The sequence below is a fragment of the Lissotriton helveticus genome, chromosome 3_1 (genome assembly GCF_964261635.1).
Source record: "Lissotriton helveticus chromosome 3_1, aLisHel1.1, whole genome shotgun sequence".
Lineage (NCBI taxonomy): Eukaryota > Metazoa > Chordata > Amphibia > Caudata > Salamandridae > Lissotriton > Lissotriton helveticus.
The window spans coordinates 90,584,699-90,601,973 of record NC_136061.1 but is presented as its reverse complement, the minus strand read 5'-3'; the positions used below and the strand labels follow the sequence as shown (position 1 = coordinate 90,601,973).

Sequence of the window (17,275 nt, the reverse complement as noted above, 5' to 3'; positions counted from 1 at the left end):
GGAGGAGGAGGAGGCCCGGGCCGGGGCAGAGACGCCGCCCCGGCCGCACCCACTAACGCCACCCCGGCCCCAGCAGGCCGGGGAAACCCCCCGATGCGCCCGGGGTTCCGAGCTAACGTGACGTGTCATCGATGCCAGCGAGTCGGCCACTATGCCAGTGACCCGACCTGCCCGAAGAACCAGGCCCCCGGGCCCCGCCAGATGGCGGCCGCCGCCCTGGGAGAAGAACAAGTCTCCGAAGACACGGAGACCTATGAGTCGGAGCAGTTCGAGTGGGAACCCGCCGCCATGACCCTGGCATGCCTAGGAGGAAGAGACATGGTCCCGCGGACTCCCCTGCCCGCCAACACTCGGAAGTACAGCCAATGGGTGAGCATCAATGGGCGCAAGGCCGAGGCCCTGCGTGACACCGGGGCCAGTGTGACGGCCGTCCGCTGTCACCTGGTGACCCCAGAACAAATCCTACCAAACGTACTTTGCCCCGTCCGATCGGCAGATAACTCGGAGAGCCTGTGTCGGATGGCCTGCGTCCCCTTCGAATGGGGAGGAGTGTCCGGCATGCTGAAAGTAACTGTCCGTGACGATGCCCCCGTAGACTGCCTCCTGGGGAACGATCTCGAGAGCTCCCCGTGGGCCGCTGTGGAAAGAAGAGAGCATCTGGGGATGTTGGGTCTCCCGGACTGGGCGTGCGTAACCACCCGGTCCATGGCCACCCGCACCATCCCTAGACCAGAAGAACCAGAATGGGCAGCACCTCCGCCCTCGATCACTCCAGAAGAAGACTTCCTCCAGACCGACCACCCGGACCCCACCCCAGAGGGGTCCACACAGCCCCCCGAGCTTCCTGACCTGGCTCAGTGGCGTCAAGAAGGGGGGCCCACCCAGGAACAGTTCCGGCAGGAGCAAAAGACCTGCCCCTCCCTCGAGGGATTGCGACAGCAAGCGCTCGCCCAGAGCCAAGGAGACACCACCGGGGCCCACTGGGTTTATTGGGACAATGATCTCTTGTACAGCGAACAGAAAATCGCAGAACTGGGGGCCTGGCGAGTGCTGGTGGTGCCCCTCCACTTCAGAGACTTCCTGTTGAACCTAGCCCATGATGTCCCCCTGGCCGGGCACCTGGGCCAAGACAAGACCTACCACCGCCTGGTGACTCACTTTTTTTGGCCCAAAATGAGAAATGACGTATCCAACCATTGCCGGTCCTGCCCGACCTGCCAGGCCAGTGGGAAGAGCGGCCGCAAACTCAAGGCACCCCTACAACCATTCCCCGTGGTGACCACCCCGTTCGAAAGGGTGGGATTAGACATTGTGGGGCCCCTGGACCCCAGAACAGCACAGGGACATCGCTTCATCCTGGTCCTGGTGGATCACGCTACCCGCTATCCTGAGGCGGTCCCCCTTCGTACGATAACAGCCCCAGTAGTGGGTCGAGCCTTGATGGGGATCTTCTCTCGAGTGGGCTTCCCCCGGGAAGTCGTCAGCGACAGGGGTACGAACTTTATCTCAAAATACATGAAGTCCCTCTGGCAACAGTGTGGGGTCACCTACCGATTCACGACCCCCTATCACCCTCAAGGGAACGGACTGGTTGAGCGGTTCAACCGCACGCTCAAAGGGATGATTGGGGGGTTGGAAGAGCCCCTCCGTTGCCAGTGGGATGTGCTACTACCGTGCCTTCTCTTTGCCTACCGAGAAGTCCCTCGGCTTCAGCCCTTTCGAACTCTTGTATGGACACCCGGTGCGAGGCCCGCTCAGCCTAGTCAAAGAAGGCTGGGAAATGCCCCCTCTAAAGGACACTCCAGATGTTTTCAAGTACCTCCGCAACCAGACCAGAAGGTTCAGAGAGATGGCAAAAGCAAACCTGGAGGCCAGTCAGGAGGACATGAAAAGGTGGTACGATCAAAATGCATCCTCCATCGAATTTGAACCCGGCCAACAAGTGTGGGTAATGTCTCCCACCGAACCATGCGCCCTGCAAGACAAATGGACGGGGCCCTTCAAAGTAATCGAGCGCAAGAGCCCTGTCACCTATCTCATCGATATGGAATCTTCCCGAAACCCTCTCCGGGTCCTCCACGCTAATAGACTGAAACCCCACTTTGTACGCTCCGAACTCAGTCTCCTGATGGCAACCGACAATGGAACCGAGGAGGACTCCGAACCCCTTCCTGACCTCCTACGGTCACGGAAGAAGGACGGCTCCGTGGACGGGGTCCGACTCTCGGAGGCCCTCACCCTGGAACAGCGCCAAGACTGCCGAGTCCTCCTGCTCCAGTTCTCCACCCTGTTCTCCCTCACCCCAGGGGTCACCCCCTGGTGCTTACACGACGTGGACACTGGAGACAGTCCCCCTATCCGCCATCGGGCCTACCGCGTACCAGATCGGGTACGGGCCTGCATCCAAGAGGAGGTGGCCAAGATGCTCACACTCGGGATCATCGAGCCCTCAGACAGCCCCTGGGCCAGCCCAGTGGTACTGGTCCCCAAAGCGGCCGCCCCCGGCGCCACGCCGGAGCTCCGGTTCTGCGTCGACTACCGGGGCTTGAATGCGGTCACCAGAACAGACGCACACCCCATCCCCCGAGCAGATGAACTAATCGACCGCATGGGAGCTGCCCGCTACCTCAGCATCTTCGACCTGACAGCGGGCTACTGGCAGATCGGTCTCACACCCCGGGCCCAAGAACGATCGGCATTCTCTACCCCTGATGGCCACTATCACTTCAAGGTCATGCCATTCGGCATGAAGAATGCGCCAGCAACATTTCAGCGGCTAGTAAACCGGGTCCTGGCAGGACTCGAAGGATTCAGCGCCGCCTACCTAGACGATATCGCTGTGTACAGCCACCACTGGTCCGACCACCTCCACCACCTCCGAGAGGTGCTACAGGCCCTCCAACGAGCTGGCCTCACGATCAAGGCCAGCAAATGCCAAATTGGCCAGGGGTCCGTGACCTATCTCGGGCACCAGGTGGGAAGCGGTCTGGTGGCCCCTCTGCAACTCAAGATCGCTGCCATCCAGTCGTGGCAGTCCCCCATCACCCAGACCGAGGTCCGCGCCTTCTTGGGACTCACAGGCTACTACCGACGGTTCGTGAGGGACTATGGCAGCATCGTAGGGCCCCTCACGGAACTCACCTCCAAAAACCAACCAAAGAAGGTCAACTGGACCCCAGACTGTCAAGCGGCCTTCGAGAAGCTGAAGGCCGCCATGTGCTCCGCCCCGGTGCTCCAGGCCCCCGACTACAGCCGGGAATTTATCGTCCAAACAGATGCCTCCGACCATGGCGTTGGGGCAGTCCTTTCCCAGCTGAACACCGAAGGACTTGACCAGCCAGTGGCTTTCATCAGCAGACGGCTCCTGGCCCGAGAACGACGCTGGAGCACCATCGAGAGGGAGGCCTTCGCCGTGGTGTGGGCCCTCAAAAAGCTCCGGCCTTATCTCTTCGGCACCCACTTCCGGGTCCAGACCGATCATCGACCCCTGCAATGGCTCATGCAGATGCGGGGGGAAAACCCGAAACTACTACGTTGGTCCATCTCCCTGCAGGGGATGGACTTCACTGTGGAACATCGACCCGGCCAAGACCACGCCAACGCGGATGGCCTGTCCCGCTTCTTCCGCCTCGACGAGGAAAGTCCCCAAGAAGATGGGTGACTCTCCCCGCCTTCAGCTGGGGGGGACGCATGTTGGACAGGCCACATGAAGGGCTCGCTCCCTCCCCGCAGGACAGGGCCCGGGCCACCGTCAGCACCATTGCCCGGCCCAGCCGCCATCTTGGACACGGCACCACGTGGCCGTGCGGCCTCAGCCCGACCCCAACCCTGGGCCTGGCCAGGCCCCGACATCCCGGCACCACCCTCCACCCAGGAGGTGAACGGCCCACTTGGCAGGTCAATGGGAGTACGAAGTGTCGATGGCTCTCCCCCGCCAGGTGCCGAGCACCCCCAGCCTCCTCGGGCGCTGGCTCCACCCCCCTGCTGGGTGTCTGGACTCCCTCATCCCAGACCTCCCGACCTCCAAGAGCGAGGGTCCGGACATCAAAGGGCGCCAGACCTATAACTGAGGCAGCCCCAGGACAGGAAGGCAGTTGTATCCTGGAGTCGAGAGACACCGCGACGAACTCATCCTTGACGGACTGTTGGCGCTGCCACAGCCCTGCCTTGTGAACTATTGTCCTGCCTGCTGGCGCTGCCGCGGCCCTCTGCAACCTTCATCCTCGTTGGGACCTGCTGGCGCTGCCGCGGCCCTCTGCAACCTTCATCCTCGTTGGGACCTGCTGGCGCTGCCGCGGCCCTCTGCAACCTTCATCCTCGTGGGACCTGCTGGCGCTGCCGCGGCCCTCTGCAACCTGCATTCTCGTGGGACCTGCTGGCGCTGCCGCGGCCCGTTGTAACCTTCATCCTCGTGAGACCTGCTGGCGCTGCCGCGGCCCGTTGCAACCTGCATTCTCGTGGGACCTGCTGGCGCTGCCGCGGCCCGTTGTAACCGTCATCCTCGTTGGGACCTGCTGGCGCTGCCGCGGCCCGTGCCACCTACGACCTCTTCGGGACCTGCCGGCGCTGCCGCGGTCTGACCCATCCGAACACCGAGCTCGAGGATTGTGAGCTATCACCGTTACACCTCCGTACCCATGGGTACCAAGACTGTCCCGCTACCCCCTTCCCTTACTAGAGACTAGAATTGAGAGGATCATCGTGTCCTGATCGCCCTGTATCGTACCACTCTACTACCCGAAGTGCCTATAAAAGGTGTTACCATAAGCTTTGTGTGGTGTCCATCTGTGGGGGGGAAGTTACCTGTCTGTGCGATCACTGTGCTCGGCCGACCCTCCAGGTCCCCGTCTAACAGCGGTAACTTAAGATCGTGTACGGTAACTCCAGACCTGTGTGCGGTAATGTCAATCTCCGCCTGCACCGGCCAGCTGCACAGTCCCCTTTCCCTGTACAGTGCGGCAACTTCAGTCAAGTGCGTGGTGGTCGGTGTCCGGTAACTTTCAGGCGCAGCATGTAAACACTAAGCCATCCTCCGGTGTGTGGAGGTCGGAGTGCGGTACCATCAGTTGCAGCTGCATACACACAGCACAGCTCTGCAGGGTGCACAGCCCCCCCCTCTGGAGTATGCAGATCGCTGTGTGGTAACTTCAGACCGGCGTGATGCGGTCGGTGTGCTGTAACGTCAATTGCAGTCTGTGCACACACCTCCTTGGCCGGCTGCACAGTCCCCCTCCCGTGAGTTGACATCGGTGTGCTGTAACTTCAGGCGCAGCACGTTCACGCGTAGCCCCCCTGCGGTGCGTGGAGGTCGGTGAGCGGTAACATCAGACCAGTGCGGTGTGTGAAGAGGTGCGCTGTAACTTCAGGTGGAGGCCGGTGTAGGGTATCAAACGGTGCTGGGAGGTCGGTGTGCGGTATCACACGGTGTGGGGAGGTCGGTGTGTGTAGGTAGAGCAGCGTGCGGTAACTTCAGACGCACCTCGCACGCAGGCCCGGCCAGCTGCAGAGCCCCCTCCGCCCGCCCCGCAGACCTCCCCCTCCCTCTCCCGCCTCACACTGTCCTCTTCCTGCACCGCACGGACGGGCTTCAAGGCGCTCTTGGCCGGTGTAATCCACTATACGGAGTACAGTGCTTTGCGCATTTTCATGGCTACACTGAGCTCCTTTCATAGGGGTCTGTGTCTCTCTGAGCGCTGATTTGTTTCAGTTTCTTTGAAAGTGTCTGGCGGGGTTCAAGAAATCTCCTGGGTGACCCGAAAACTCTATTTGCCAATTCGAGCTTCGAGGACATGAAAGTGCAGAGTGGAAATAGGGCCCTCTGAAAGGGGAGAAGGGGGAGGGGGCGAATGACAATGCCATTTATGTAACGATTAAGCTATTGACAATGTAAATGACAATGCCATTATTTATGATTTTAAAAAAAAAAATCATGAGCAATGCCAATAGCTCTACCTTTAATAATGCCGAGACCATTGCATTGTAAATGCTTGTTGGAATGAGCAACCTGCTCTTCCCCCTTTTTTATGCACTTTATCACTTTTTTGATTTTTTTCACTTTCACGCCCCCAGGTCAGGGTGGACGATTAGAGAGTCCATACCGCCGGGGTTTAATCCTGTCCTGATGAATGCCTAGGTAAATTTATTCCACTGTTAAGGCTGAAACATGTTGACTGACTAATTTATATTCTGAATTAACCAATCCATTACCTTTGGCAGTAAATTCAGACACATAACCCTTTTATTCGTGTCCTAGGGATCAACCATTAAACATTTTTGTAGATACCCTTTAGACACTTTTAATTTTAAACCTCACAGCACGCCCTTTTCACACAACCAGCTCCGCAGTCTTCTGGCGTCGTAGCACACCAAAGAGGCATTCGGCCTCTTTGGCGGGGCCCTATGATGAAGTATGACACTGACTAGGTCGGTGTGTGAGGGCTTTCTTTTCCACCCAAAAAGGGTGTGTGATCCCCCAGGTGCTTCGCTCCGTCTCTGTGGCTTCTTGAGACTTTAACCTCTCTTCTCTTGTTTATTTGCATTTAACCCGGGACTAAGAGTGTTCCTTAATCTCCCTGCTGCCTCTCCTATTGTTGTTTTGTAGATTTAATCCTATTCAGGCAACCCTAGGAAAGGTAATTCCTAGGTTTCCCCTGCACAGCACTTGCACTGTGCTTATGATTAAGTTTTGCCTGAACATCGATTACGCTGAGTTTGTGAAATCTATTGTATTTAATATAAATCTTAAAAGGGGCTTACATCCTTTCCCCTTGCTTTCCTTGCTTTTCATTGCTTGCCACTTACTTTTCCTCCTTTACAATAGGAGCATACCATTTCTATACTGTCTGCTGGTGGGCAATTACCTTACCACCTGTTACTGCACAATATATTGACTTTCTCAATAAACAAGTCATAACAGTTTTGTGGAGTTCCTTTAAATTATATTGCACAACTACTCAACAACCTAAAACTTAAATAAAATATATGTATATATGTATATATATATATATATATATATATATATATATATATTATTATTAATTACCAAGGTGAAACCCTAATGCGTTTACCAATGTTTGTTCTATATTAGTAGATGATTCAAAGTTTTGTCCTAATTCGCCAAGGGGGGGCAAAAAAAATGGGGGGGGAGGGGGATGGCTAGTACAAAACACATTTCTTCTCCCAATGGCTTCTCCATAGATTTTTGTATTGAGCATGGCGCCAAAACAAGCGGATTTCCATAAAATTTAGTAGGTTTGCAAATGACCCTTTTTGGTGGTACAGGTAAGTATTTTTGTAGTGATATCTGTGGCTGCGGTAGTTTTACAAAATTTCCTGAAAGTACTACTGCACTTGCCAATGAGAAGGCATTACGTGATTGACTAATGACTGTCAAACGTTTAAGGCAGCCATATTTTAAGTACATTTTAACTGTGCTCTAAGTTAGGGCCTTAGATATATAAGCCTTAAATGTTCACCCAACTTTGAAACTTATGTGGACAGAATCTAGCCCCCTGTATTAAATGTCTGTATGTGCAGTTTAAAAGTGGCACATTACCTTTAAGATCGTTCACCTATAAATGGGACAAAATAGGCTCCTCTCCAGCGCTTTGTCCCTTCTGTCCAGAGACAAAGAAACAGAAGACCACTTTCTCCTATTTTGCCCTAGATACACTCTGTTGCACAAGAAATGGATAAGTCAAGTATGCAAGCTCGAGGGTGTAAGGCACTTCTGGGAGGCACTAAGAATTTAAAAAAGTGATTAGAAGGAAACAATAGTTGTCGTTGTGGCACACTACTTACAACGGGCTTGGGATATCAGATCAAAAGGGCTGTCTGCAGGGAATCTATAACCTTCCATGATTAAAGGTATATATTCCATAAGGGCATACAATAAAATATTTTTACACCAGTGGGATAGATGAAAGATTGTTGTGCGTTCCAGCCCAGATTTGTTTAATCCACAGACTATTGCCACCAGGTGATGAAATTATAACTTGAATCCTACTGCTGCTATGTGTATGTTTTGAAGATGGGCTACGAGGTGATACTTGACAACTGCAGTGTAGCCTGGAACAGCGTATGTTTTATAGTAGTCATTCTGGTTTTATTTCAGATAACTATTATGCCATTTGATGTTTTTTCGGTATTTTATTTTTATTTTAACTAAATGATTGTGGACCATGTGACAATGGTATGACTCAACGTCTCTAAAAACTCCTGCTGGCATGGATTCTCCAGACAACATGACTGACCCTTTTCAGCCCACTTGTAGGACTTTAAAGGTTTTGGTTTTTGCGGATTCTACTTGTCTAAGCCGCAGGATGCTGCTTTATTTAGGACCCTACTTGAAGTCTATATATTGCTACTTGTATATATCAATATTTGTAATTTTAATATGTATTTTATCTGCATTTTGCATTTTCATGGGCATTTGACCGAAATAAAGTTATTACTACTACTATAGGAAATCATTAGATTTTATATTTTGCCCCACCTATTACCACTTTATTAATATTGGAATGGGTTTGGAAAGTCATTTATAAGTTTCTTTTTATACTGTGATATGTAAAAAAAAAATACATATGTAAAAAAAAATTAAAATACATGTTACTACTCTATTTCACAAATATAGTGCGCTACAGTGTATTTTCATTTTTTTAATATATTAAATTATTTACAAAAAAGTCTACAGGGTACCATCATAATACCTTCAAATTACCGTGCTACTTAAAAAAAAAAAAACAATTGGATAAAAAAATTATAAATTCACTGTTCAACACTATATTTCACTAATATAGTGTGCAACAGTATATTTTTTTATTTTAATTTTATTTTTCCTTTAACTCCTACTGTAATTTGTAGGTACTAGCGTGACTCTCTGTAAAGGGTTTTTAAAATACATGTAGACAAATCTAAATACATTTAACTACTTATTACAGCATTGAATAAGTGGTAATAGATATAGGTAAATGGTAAGTTTTATTTTTCCCTACCAAAGGACCTAACCCAGAACCAAAGTGTGCTGAAAATGGCTGCTTTTACATTTTGAAAAGACACCCATTAGCCAATCATGTACTGGCTTGTCATCGCCATGCACCGCTGTATACCATGAAGTTACTGTGGCACAATATATAACAAATTATTTTGAGACACCTTTTTTGCAAATATTTTTATTGGTTTTAACAAGTACATAGTCCATATTAACTTCACTTTAGCTATTGACCAATAATAGTAGGGAAACCATGCGTTGTCATATCATGCCCAGCACATAATAATCACAATACATCATTTGAAAGCCCCACTGACAGTATACATGGTACATCCCAAGGGGAGAACTGTGATCTTGGGAGTTGATATACTATCATATCTGGACAGGAAGAGGCAAAAAGCAGCAACTATAACTACATTAAATACAAAAAGAAATTGAAATAAACCAGGTGTGTGCTTTTTGCTTTCACTCCCCTCCACCCCCGCCCTCACCATGCTACGTCTGACCGATCTCTACATTATAGTATTTTGAGACTTATAACTTTAACACTACTTGAACTGTTTTCACCTACTACCAAAAATTACCAGTTACACCTTCCTGCCACATTACATCAACATCAGTTTGCCTACTTTAAAGTACCACACACCACTCTATGCCACTCCAATATATGCCACTCTGCTCTACACTGATCCACTGTACCCCCACTCCATCCCACCGCTCTCACCTCCACTCTATTCCACTGTATGCAACTCCACTCTAAGCCACCACACTCTATGCTATTCCACTCTACCCCACTCCAGTCTATGCTACTCCGCTGTACTCCACTCCCCTCTATTCCACTGTACGACTTTCGACTGTACGCTGTCCACTATGTGCCACTTCATTCTACGCCACTCCACTGTACGTCACTACTCTCTATGCTATTCGACTTTGTCACTCCACTCTATGCCACTCCACTCTGCCCCAACCCACTATACTCTACACTACTCCACTGTATGCCACTCCACGGTGTGCCACTCCACTCTAGGGCATTCCCCTCTGTCACTCAACTCTATGCTATTCCATTGTATGCTCATCAACTGTGCGCCACTCATTTCTATATCACTCAATTCCTACTGCGCGTTCTGCCACTCCAGTCTATGCTGTTCCTCTCCACTCTACTCTACAACACTCTACGGCACTACAGTGTACGCTGTTCCATTATATGCCACTCCACTCTACATCATTCCACTGCATGCCACTTCACTCAACACTATTCCACTCTACACCACATCACTCCACTGTATGCAACCCCATTGTTATATTATTTTGTAGAGCGCATAGTGTCCCGGCGCTAGGCAGAGGGGGAACCGACAGGCAACTGGGTTAACTGTTAAAGTGGCAGGTTTTTAATTTCCTCTTGAACATATCCAGGTTGCGCATTAGCCAAAGGTCTAATGGGAGTCTATTCCAAAAGAGAGCTGCCCGATGTGAAACGATCTCCCACTTATTGTGAGGTGGCTAATGCGGGGCACCCTTGACAGGTACGCCGAGGAAGAGCGAAGGGTGCGTGCAGGTATGTATGCGATGATCCTATTGCTGAGATAGGACGCGCCCGTACCGTGCAGGGCCTTATGCATAAGATCTATGGCCTCAAAGACCCCCCTGGTTTTTACCAGGAGCCAATGAAGGAGGTGGGGTGGGGTGGTCGTATGGGACCTAGGTGGGAGACTAAGTAAGAGTCTTGCCGCCGCGTTCTGCACCACCTGTAGTCTTTTCAGGAGATAGTCTGGGAGTCTGGGAGACTGGGGTACAGAGCGTTCCCATAGTTGAGAGTTGGCCTGCACTACCTTTCTACCAGCAGATTCGGATAGAAGGGGTAGTTGTACGCACTCCACTCTAAGCTATTCTACTCCACTACACTGGACCTCACCCCACTCTTCGTTATTTCACTGTATGCTAATCCGCTCTAAACTATTCCACTCTACTCTATGCCACTGTACTGTACCGCACTTCACTCTATGGCACTCCACTCCACACTATTCCACTCTATGCCAATCCACTGTATGCCAATACACTGTACACCACTACAGTGTACCTCACTCCACGCTATTCCACTATATGCAACTACACTGTACGTCACTCCACTCTATGCTGTCCCTCCTATAGCACTCCATGCCACTCTACATTATTCCACTTCATGCCACTACAGTCTGCGTCACTCCGTTGTATGCCGCTCCAATCTTTGGTACTACAATCAACGCTATTTCGTAGTACACCACTCTACTGCACACTATTTCACTGTATGCCACTCCACTGTAAGCCACCCCATTGTATGCTAATCCGCTTTACTCTATTCCACTGTATATAACTCTACTCTACGCCACATCACGTTATTCCACTCTAACCCACTTCACTGTACGCTATTCCATGCTATGTCATTCCACTCTGCCACTGTGCGCCACTCCACTGTACCCCACTCCACTCTAACACACTTCACAGTACATCACTCCACTCCATACTCTGATGGCCTGGTTTGCTGATTTGAGAGCTCTAAGTGGCATTTACAGACAGATTATTTTTCTCAGAACCACTGGACCGATAGAACAAACTGTCTGATGCACTTGAGCGATTTGAAAACGGCTCTCTTGCACATGGGCAGCCAGTGAAGAGTTCAGACAGCCAATGTGGAGTACCTAGCAGGAAGGTTACAGATAAAACGTGCTGCCATGGTTTTAATTGTTTGCAAGCAGGTGAAAAGATAATCATCCCTTTATAAAGCATTACCATAATTAAGCCGACTTATGAGTGCTTGGACTATAGTTTTGCGGCAGTAACTCGTAATTGGGTTAAATATTTTACAAAGTAAACATAAAAACCCCAAACAACTTCCACATATCGCAGTGCCCTAGTCTTTCATGAAGAGGGAGTCCTCGATCCAGAAACCCAAATTCTTCACTTCTTTTTTTTTTTTTGGGCTAAGGGGCTGGGCGCAAAACAGTAGGCCACCACACATCACACACACATTTGTATATGTGTGTGTGTGTGTGAGTGTATATATATATATATATATATATATATATATATATATATATATGTATATATCAAAACAAAACACCCCTCCGGTTGGAAAAGGAGAAAGGCCACTCGGAGAAACCATTAGGAAGCCATTTATTAAGACCACACAGGATGATGCATTTCGGCAAAAATAGCCTTCCTCAGATGCTGCTACAACCACGATTGAACTCCACCCTCGTCTTTTGAAGTGTCCTGCCTTGTCATCATTAGACGGTAAGTTCCCACCCCAGATCGCATCTTCGTACACCCAAAGAAGTCCAAGGTGTACTACATTTCCCAGAAAGCACTGTTTCCCGGTGGGTGTAACGTGGAGCAGGAATCACTGGTCAGGGCAAAGATATATGTATATGGACCTCACAATATTTTGTGTGGATTTGCTGATCTGTGATTTAACACTTTTTTTGCAGACACCAGTCACATTTGTTGATGTCGCTGCCTGTTTCTCCTGTGAGGAGTGGAAGCTTTTGCACAGATGGCAAAAGGAACTTTATGAGAATGTAATGAAGGAAATTCACCAGGCCTTGTACTCATTGGGTAACGTAAAATTGCTTATTGTTTAGGGTTTTAAAAAGTATTAAACACCCATCCCGATTGCTGTTGTTTTGACTAATATTTTTCATTTAATGTTTTTGAGTCCATTTGAATAATAAATCAAATTATGTTGTAGGTCTTTCCATTCTCACAGAAAACGAAATTCTTGCTTGTTGTACATGAAATTGTCTCTCCATCTTTGGACATTAGTGTAAGCGACAGCTTACCACCGGCTAAATATTTAAGATGTGAAGTTTAGGGAGTGTAAGGAATAACTAAGAGCTAGCCTTTTACTTAAACACCTATCCCATACCTTTAGTGGCAGAAACTGACACAAAGTAAAAAGGTTTGTGTTGGATATGACACTGGTAAGGGTCTTTCGGGAAGAAGAGGGTGTAGAGTATGGCGTCATTAAGGGTAAATATTGATCCGCCTATTCAGACGGATCACTCCTGCTGCCAACAAATACTGTGCCCACTCTTCCAGCGCTACTCCAGCACTATGTACCGGATATGTTTAGCACTGCTAGAGATATGGTCACTTTACTGCCTCTAGTTCTGTACTGCAATCAGTATTACTTGAAAAATGCATTCCCCTCTAACTCAAGTGTTGGTCAAAGTTCGAATTGGAAAGTAATAAGAATAGAAGAATAGTTATTTAATTAGTGGAGAGGGCAGCACGATGCAAGTGTGCACACAGAATAATGAATGTGCTGTTCTGATATAAGACTCGGGGCAAGGAATGAGAGCTGAGCAGCAGTAGGAGGAGGAAGAGGTGACCATGTCACAAACCTAAGGTGCAGCACAAATACAGAGGTATCACAAGTAAATAGGTATCACCAAATAAACAAAAGGCAGCACAAGAATTGGCAGCAACAAAGTGATCATGAAAGAGAGGCATTCTGATGGATAGAGCTTTGGCCATTAAAAGAGCAATGGAAATAGAAGGTGATCTGCGCTTTAGATAGGGGTAGATGGACAGCTGTTTGTGATCTATGTGAGTGTTCTGCAATCTACGTTAGATTTAAAGCAACTGAAAATAATTCTCCTAATGTCACTTTTCCCTTGCCTCCATATCCATTGTGCTGTTTTCACTCTCACAAAGGAGTAATTTATATTGATCTGTTTTCTGCAAACACTCCTAAATGCTACCAATTGCTTTGATTGGTCGTAGATTTATGTTAGTATCTAATGCAAGTCCCTATGATGTTTCCTTTGGCTCACTTTGAATGCACCGTTGTTCATATTCATATTTAGCTGAGGAACATAACCATAATTAACTTTCCACTCAGACAGGGTTTAGATTGATGCCTAATACCTTTGATAAACATTAGCAACTTTTGAACCAAGTTTGAAATGTCAAACAAAAATGGACTCAACTAAAGTATTTTTCTGGTTTATTGTTCAGAAAAAATGACAAACGGTGTAGGAGTCCAAATCTTGATTTGTCCAACAATGACAAATTCCCACCTTCATATCCTCTGACTTAATCACAGTTTAGGCAGAAAGATTTATAGTAGTCCAGTACAGTGAACTTGAAAGCCTATATGATAAAGTGTGAGAATCTTTATAGAACTCCAAGACCTAGGTTATTGTAGTATTGTAGAGATTCCGGTCCTCCTTACAAATGTGTGTTCTAAATAGACACCTCTGTGTGCAAAAAGTGGTGGAGGGGGTTGCAATTTGATATGATAAGCTGTGAGAAAGATTGGTATTTTAGACTTACTGTTTTACTTCAGTAGCATTTCAAGCATATAGTACATATTTTAAAAACAATGGAAACAGACATAAGCTATTACCCCAAGTAAGGTGCTACCTTGATGCTGTAATTGTGCACCCACAAATTCACATACTGCAGGTTGTAGTAATGAGCAAGTGAGACATTACCACAGTGTGTGAAAACTGCCTTATCTTCGTGGTCACCACGGATTTCTTTGCCTTTTGCTCTAATGTATTTTTTTGCTGGCTTTATAATTGTGTGCCCTTTACCCCTGCTATACAGCACTAAAGTGCTTGTGTTCTTCCTTTTGCCATAATCAAATGGACATTTGTCTAATTGTTAAATTTTACTTAACTCTAAGTCCCTAGTGTATGGTGCAAGGTGTACCCAGAACCTGGAAGTTAAATCCCAATAGTGGACTGCAACATCTATTGTGCCATCCACTACAGTGGCTGTGCAAACATGACTTCAGGCCTACCACTGTAGCCTGACTGTAACATTGGGAAGCATCAAAGCAAACCCCTTTTTACTGGTAAAAAACGTTCTTTTAAATATGAATAAGTCACCCCTACGTAGGCCTTGTAGCCCACAATGCAGGGTGCGTGGTATTTAAAATTAGGACTCATAGAAATTTAGAGTTAGCATGTCTTTACTATGACTATACCCCAAAAGCTATTTTTACTCTAGGAAGGCTTGGTATGCCATAGAAAAACGATGGGGACCAGTAGTAAATACTAATACTGCATTTCAGAAACGGGACCAGCTAAACTAAAAAGTCACAACCATTTTTAGTAGTAATTAAAAATCGAATTCAATGGTAAATTCAAAGTTTTAAAAATTTTAAGGAAAATAACTTTTAGAAAGTTGCCCTGTTCCTGTCTGGACTGTGAGAAGGCTATTTAACATATCGCTCTGATAGCTCCCAGCCTTGAACAGGTGTGTATTAGTGTGAAATGCCGCTCAGGAGTAAACAATAGGCTGGCCTAAATGAGCAGAGAACTCCTCAGAACCACACAGAATATGTAGGCTGAGGATTGTGGGCATTATATTTTGACACTACATTGTCAAATCCTACTTGACAGGTCTACTGGGTTCACACATAGCACTTGGGGCACACTTAAAGGTAAGAGAACAGAATGCCAAGACAATTATTCTAGATCCACTGTTTGTTTGCTAAAGAACCCTGCATTTATCCTACCACACTTCTGCCTCTGTCTTTGTTGTGGGTACAATAAAAGCCTCAAATTACTGTTGGCCTCTGCCTGAAACTCTGAGTCTTTAAGTGTCTCCCCTAATGTCCTGGGGGCCTTAGCAGTGTACTTCGCTGGTGGATTGGCACTTAAATGACCAAGTCAGAAGGTAAAATCTTTGACCAGGATGAACCAGATTGTTGTACCATACCAGTGTTTATCACGGTCAGCAACAGGTTGCGCCTAGGTCCCGGTCTACTGCAACCATTGACTATCATTGTCACTTTGTGCTTTTGGTGCTATATCTACTTAAAACTTTAAAAATTGATATCTCTGGTTCCCCTTATTATATTTGTCATCTTAGTGTTCTTTTGTTTATTAGATTTTACTCTCTTTTTTCAATTCTGTTTGGTATTTTTATTGTTTTGTATTAAGATTTCACTACCATTTTGGTACAGAATAAATTCTTTCACATTGGCCATAAAAACTAACCATTAACATGTGCAGAATGCGGTAGCAAGATTCCTGGTGTGGTGCTGGCATATCAGTGCCACTGCTATAAGATATGTAAAATGCTGCTACCTGTTTAAATTGAATATGACTACAGGCTAGCACTCAAATTGTTCACCTTGCTGCCGTGTTGCCTGGGCTCTGTCTTACTTTAGAATGCTCTCATTTACACCTATAATCGGGGCAAACTTAATGTCTATGTGCTTCCTTGGTCTAACGAGATGGAGCAGTACTGGATTTGTTCTCGTCCCAAAGTAAAACATTTGTTGTTGGGGTGACCAGAAATTTTGCACATTGAATTCCATATGGTGAAATGCATGACAAATTGACATTTGATTGTGGCTGAACTTCCTATACACTGGAGAAGCAGAAAAACCTCTAACCAAAGGCAAAACCTTTTGGATTTTTTTTTCACTGTACCTGGCACCTAGAAGTAATCGATTTGTACTTTAGTCTTGGGCACAGGAATTATGTGGCATGAGAGGGGATAATTATGCGGCAGGGATGAGTAAATTATGCAACATATATGCTGTAGAATGTAGCACATTTTGTAGTAGTATTACTTCATTATTTCGTAAACTTTTCACTTGTAGCACTGTCTGGGCATTGGTTGCACCTCATTAGTACTAGTTTAATACCCAAATATAGAAATAAGTAACAGAAAGGTGACCAGTTCAGCTTAGTGAAGGACCTTCCACTGTGCATAAACATTTTGTAACTTTTGAACCATTTGAGCTAGAAACAAAATAATTGTTTTGTTAAAATCTGCAGATAATGAGGCAGATGATGGATTAATCATTGCTCATAAGTCGGCAGCCATCATCCCTATCCTGAAAAAGCCTGGCCTCGATCCTTCTGTGCCCGCCAACTATCGCCCGATCTCCCTCCTTCCATATCTCGCAAAGGTCTCAGAGGCTCATATCACCAGGTCCCTGAGTTCCTTTGTGGAATCCACGGGCTGCCTTGCCGCCCGCCAGGCGGGCTTCCGCCCGCTGCACTCTACCGAGAAGGTAGTTGTGTCGGTAATGGACCAACTAAGGGAGGGTATTGATATTGGCCGACCACAGGCTTTGGTCCTGTTAGATCTGTCCGCCGCATTCGACACGGTGGATCATGACATCTTGCTGACCCGTGTCGAAGCGGCGGGCATTGGGGCACGGCCTATGCCTGGCTCCGTTCGTTCTTGACGGACAGGGAACAGGCTGTCCATCTTGCCAACTTCACCGCTCCTTTTAAGAGGGTGACATGTGGAGTCCCCCAAGGCTCTTCCCTGTCTCCC

General features: G+C 47.6%; 1 protein-coding gene across 2 annotated transcripts in view; it reads left to right on the top strand.

Moving 5' to 3' along the window:
* Positions 1–17,275, top strand: part of LOC144822139 (uncharacterized) — a 71,608-nt gene that overhangs the window by 15,927 nt on the left and 38,406 nt on the right. For both annotated transcript variants that reach the window (XM_078679287.1, XM_078679286.1), the window contains exon 2: positions 12,454–12,580. In XM_078679287.1, coding sequence (XP_078535413.1) covers positions 12,454–12,580 — 127 coding nt within the window. The remainder of the gene's footprint in view (positions 1–12,453; positions 12,581–17,275) is intronic.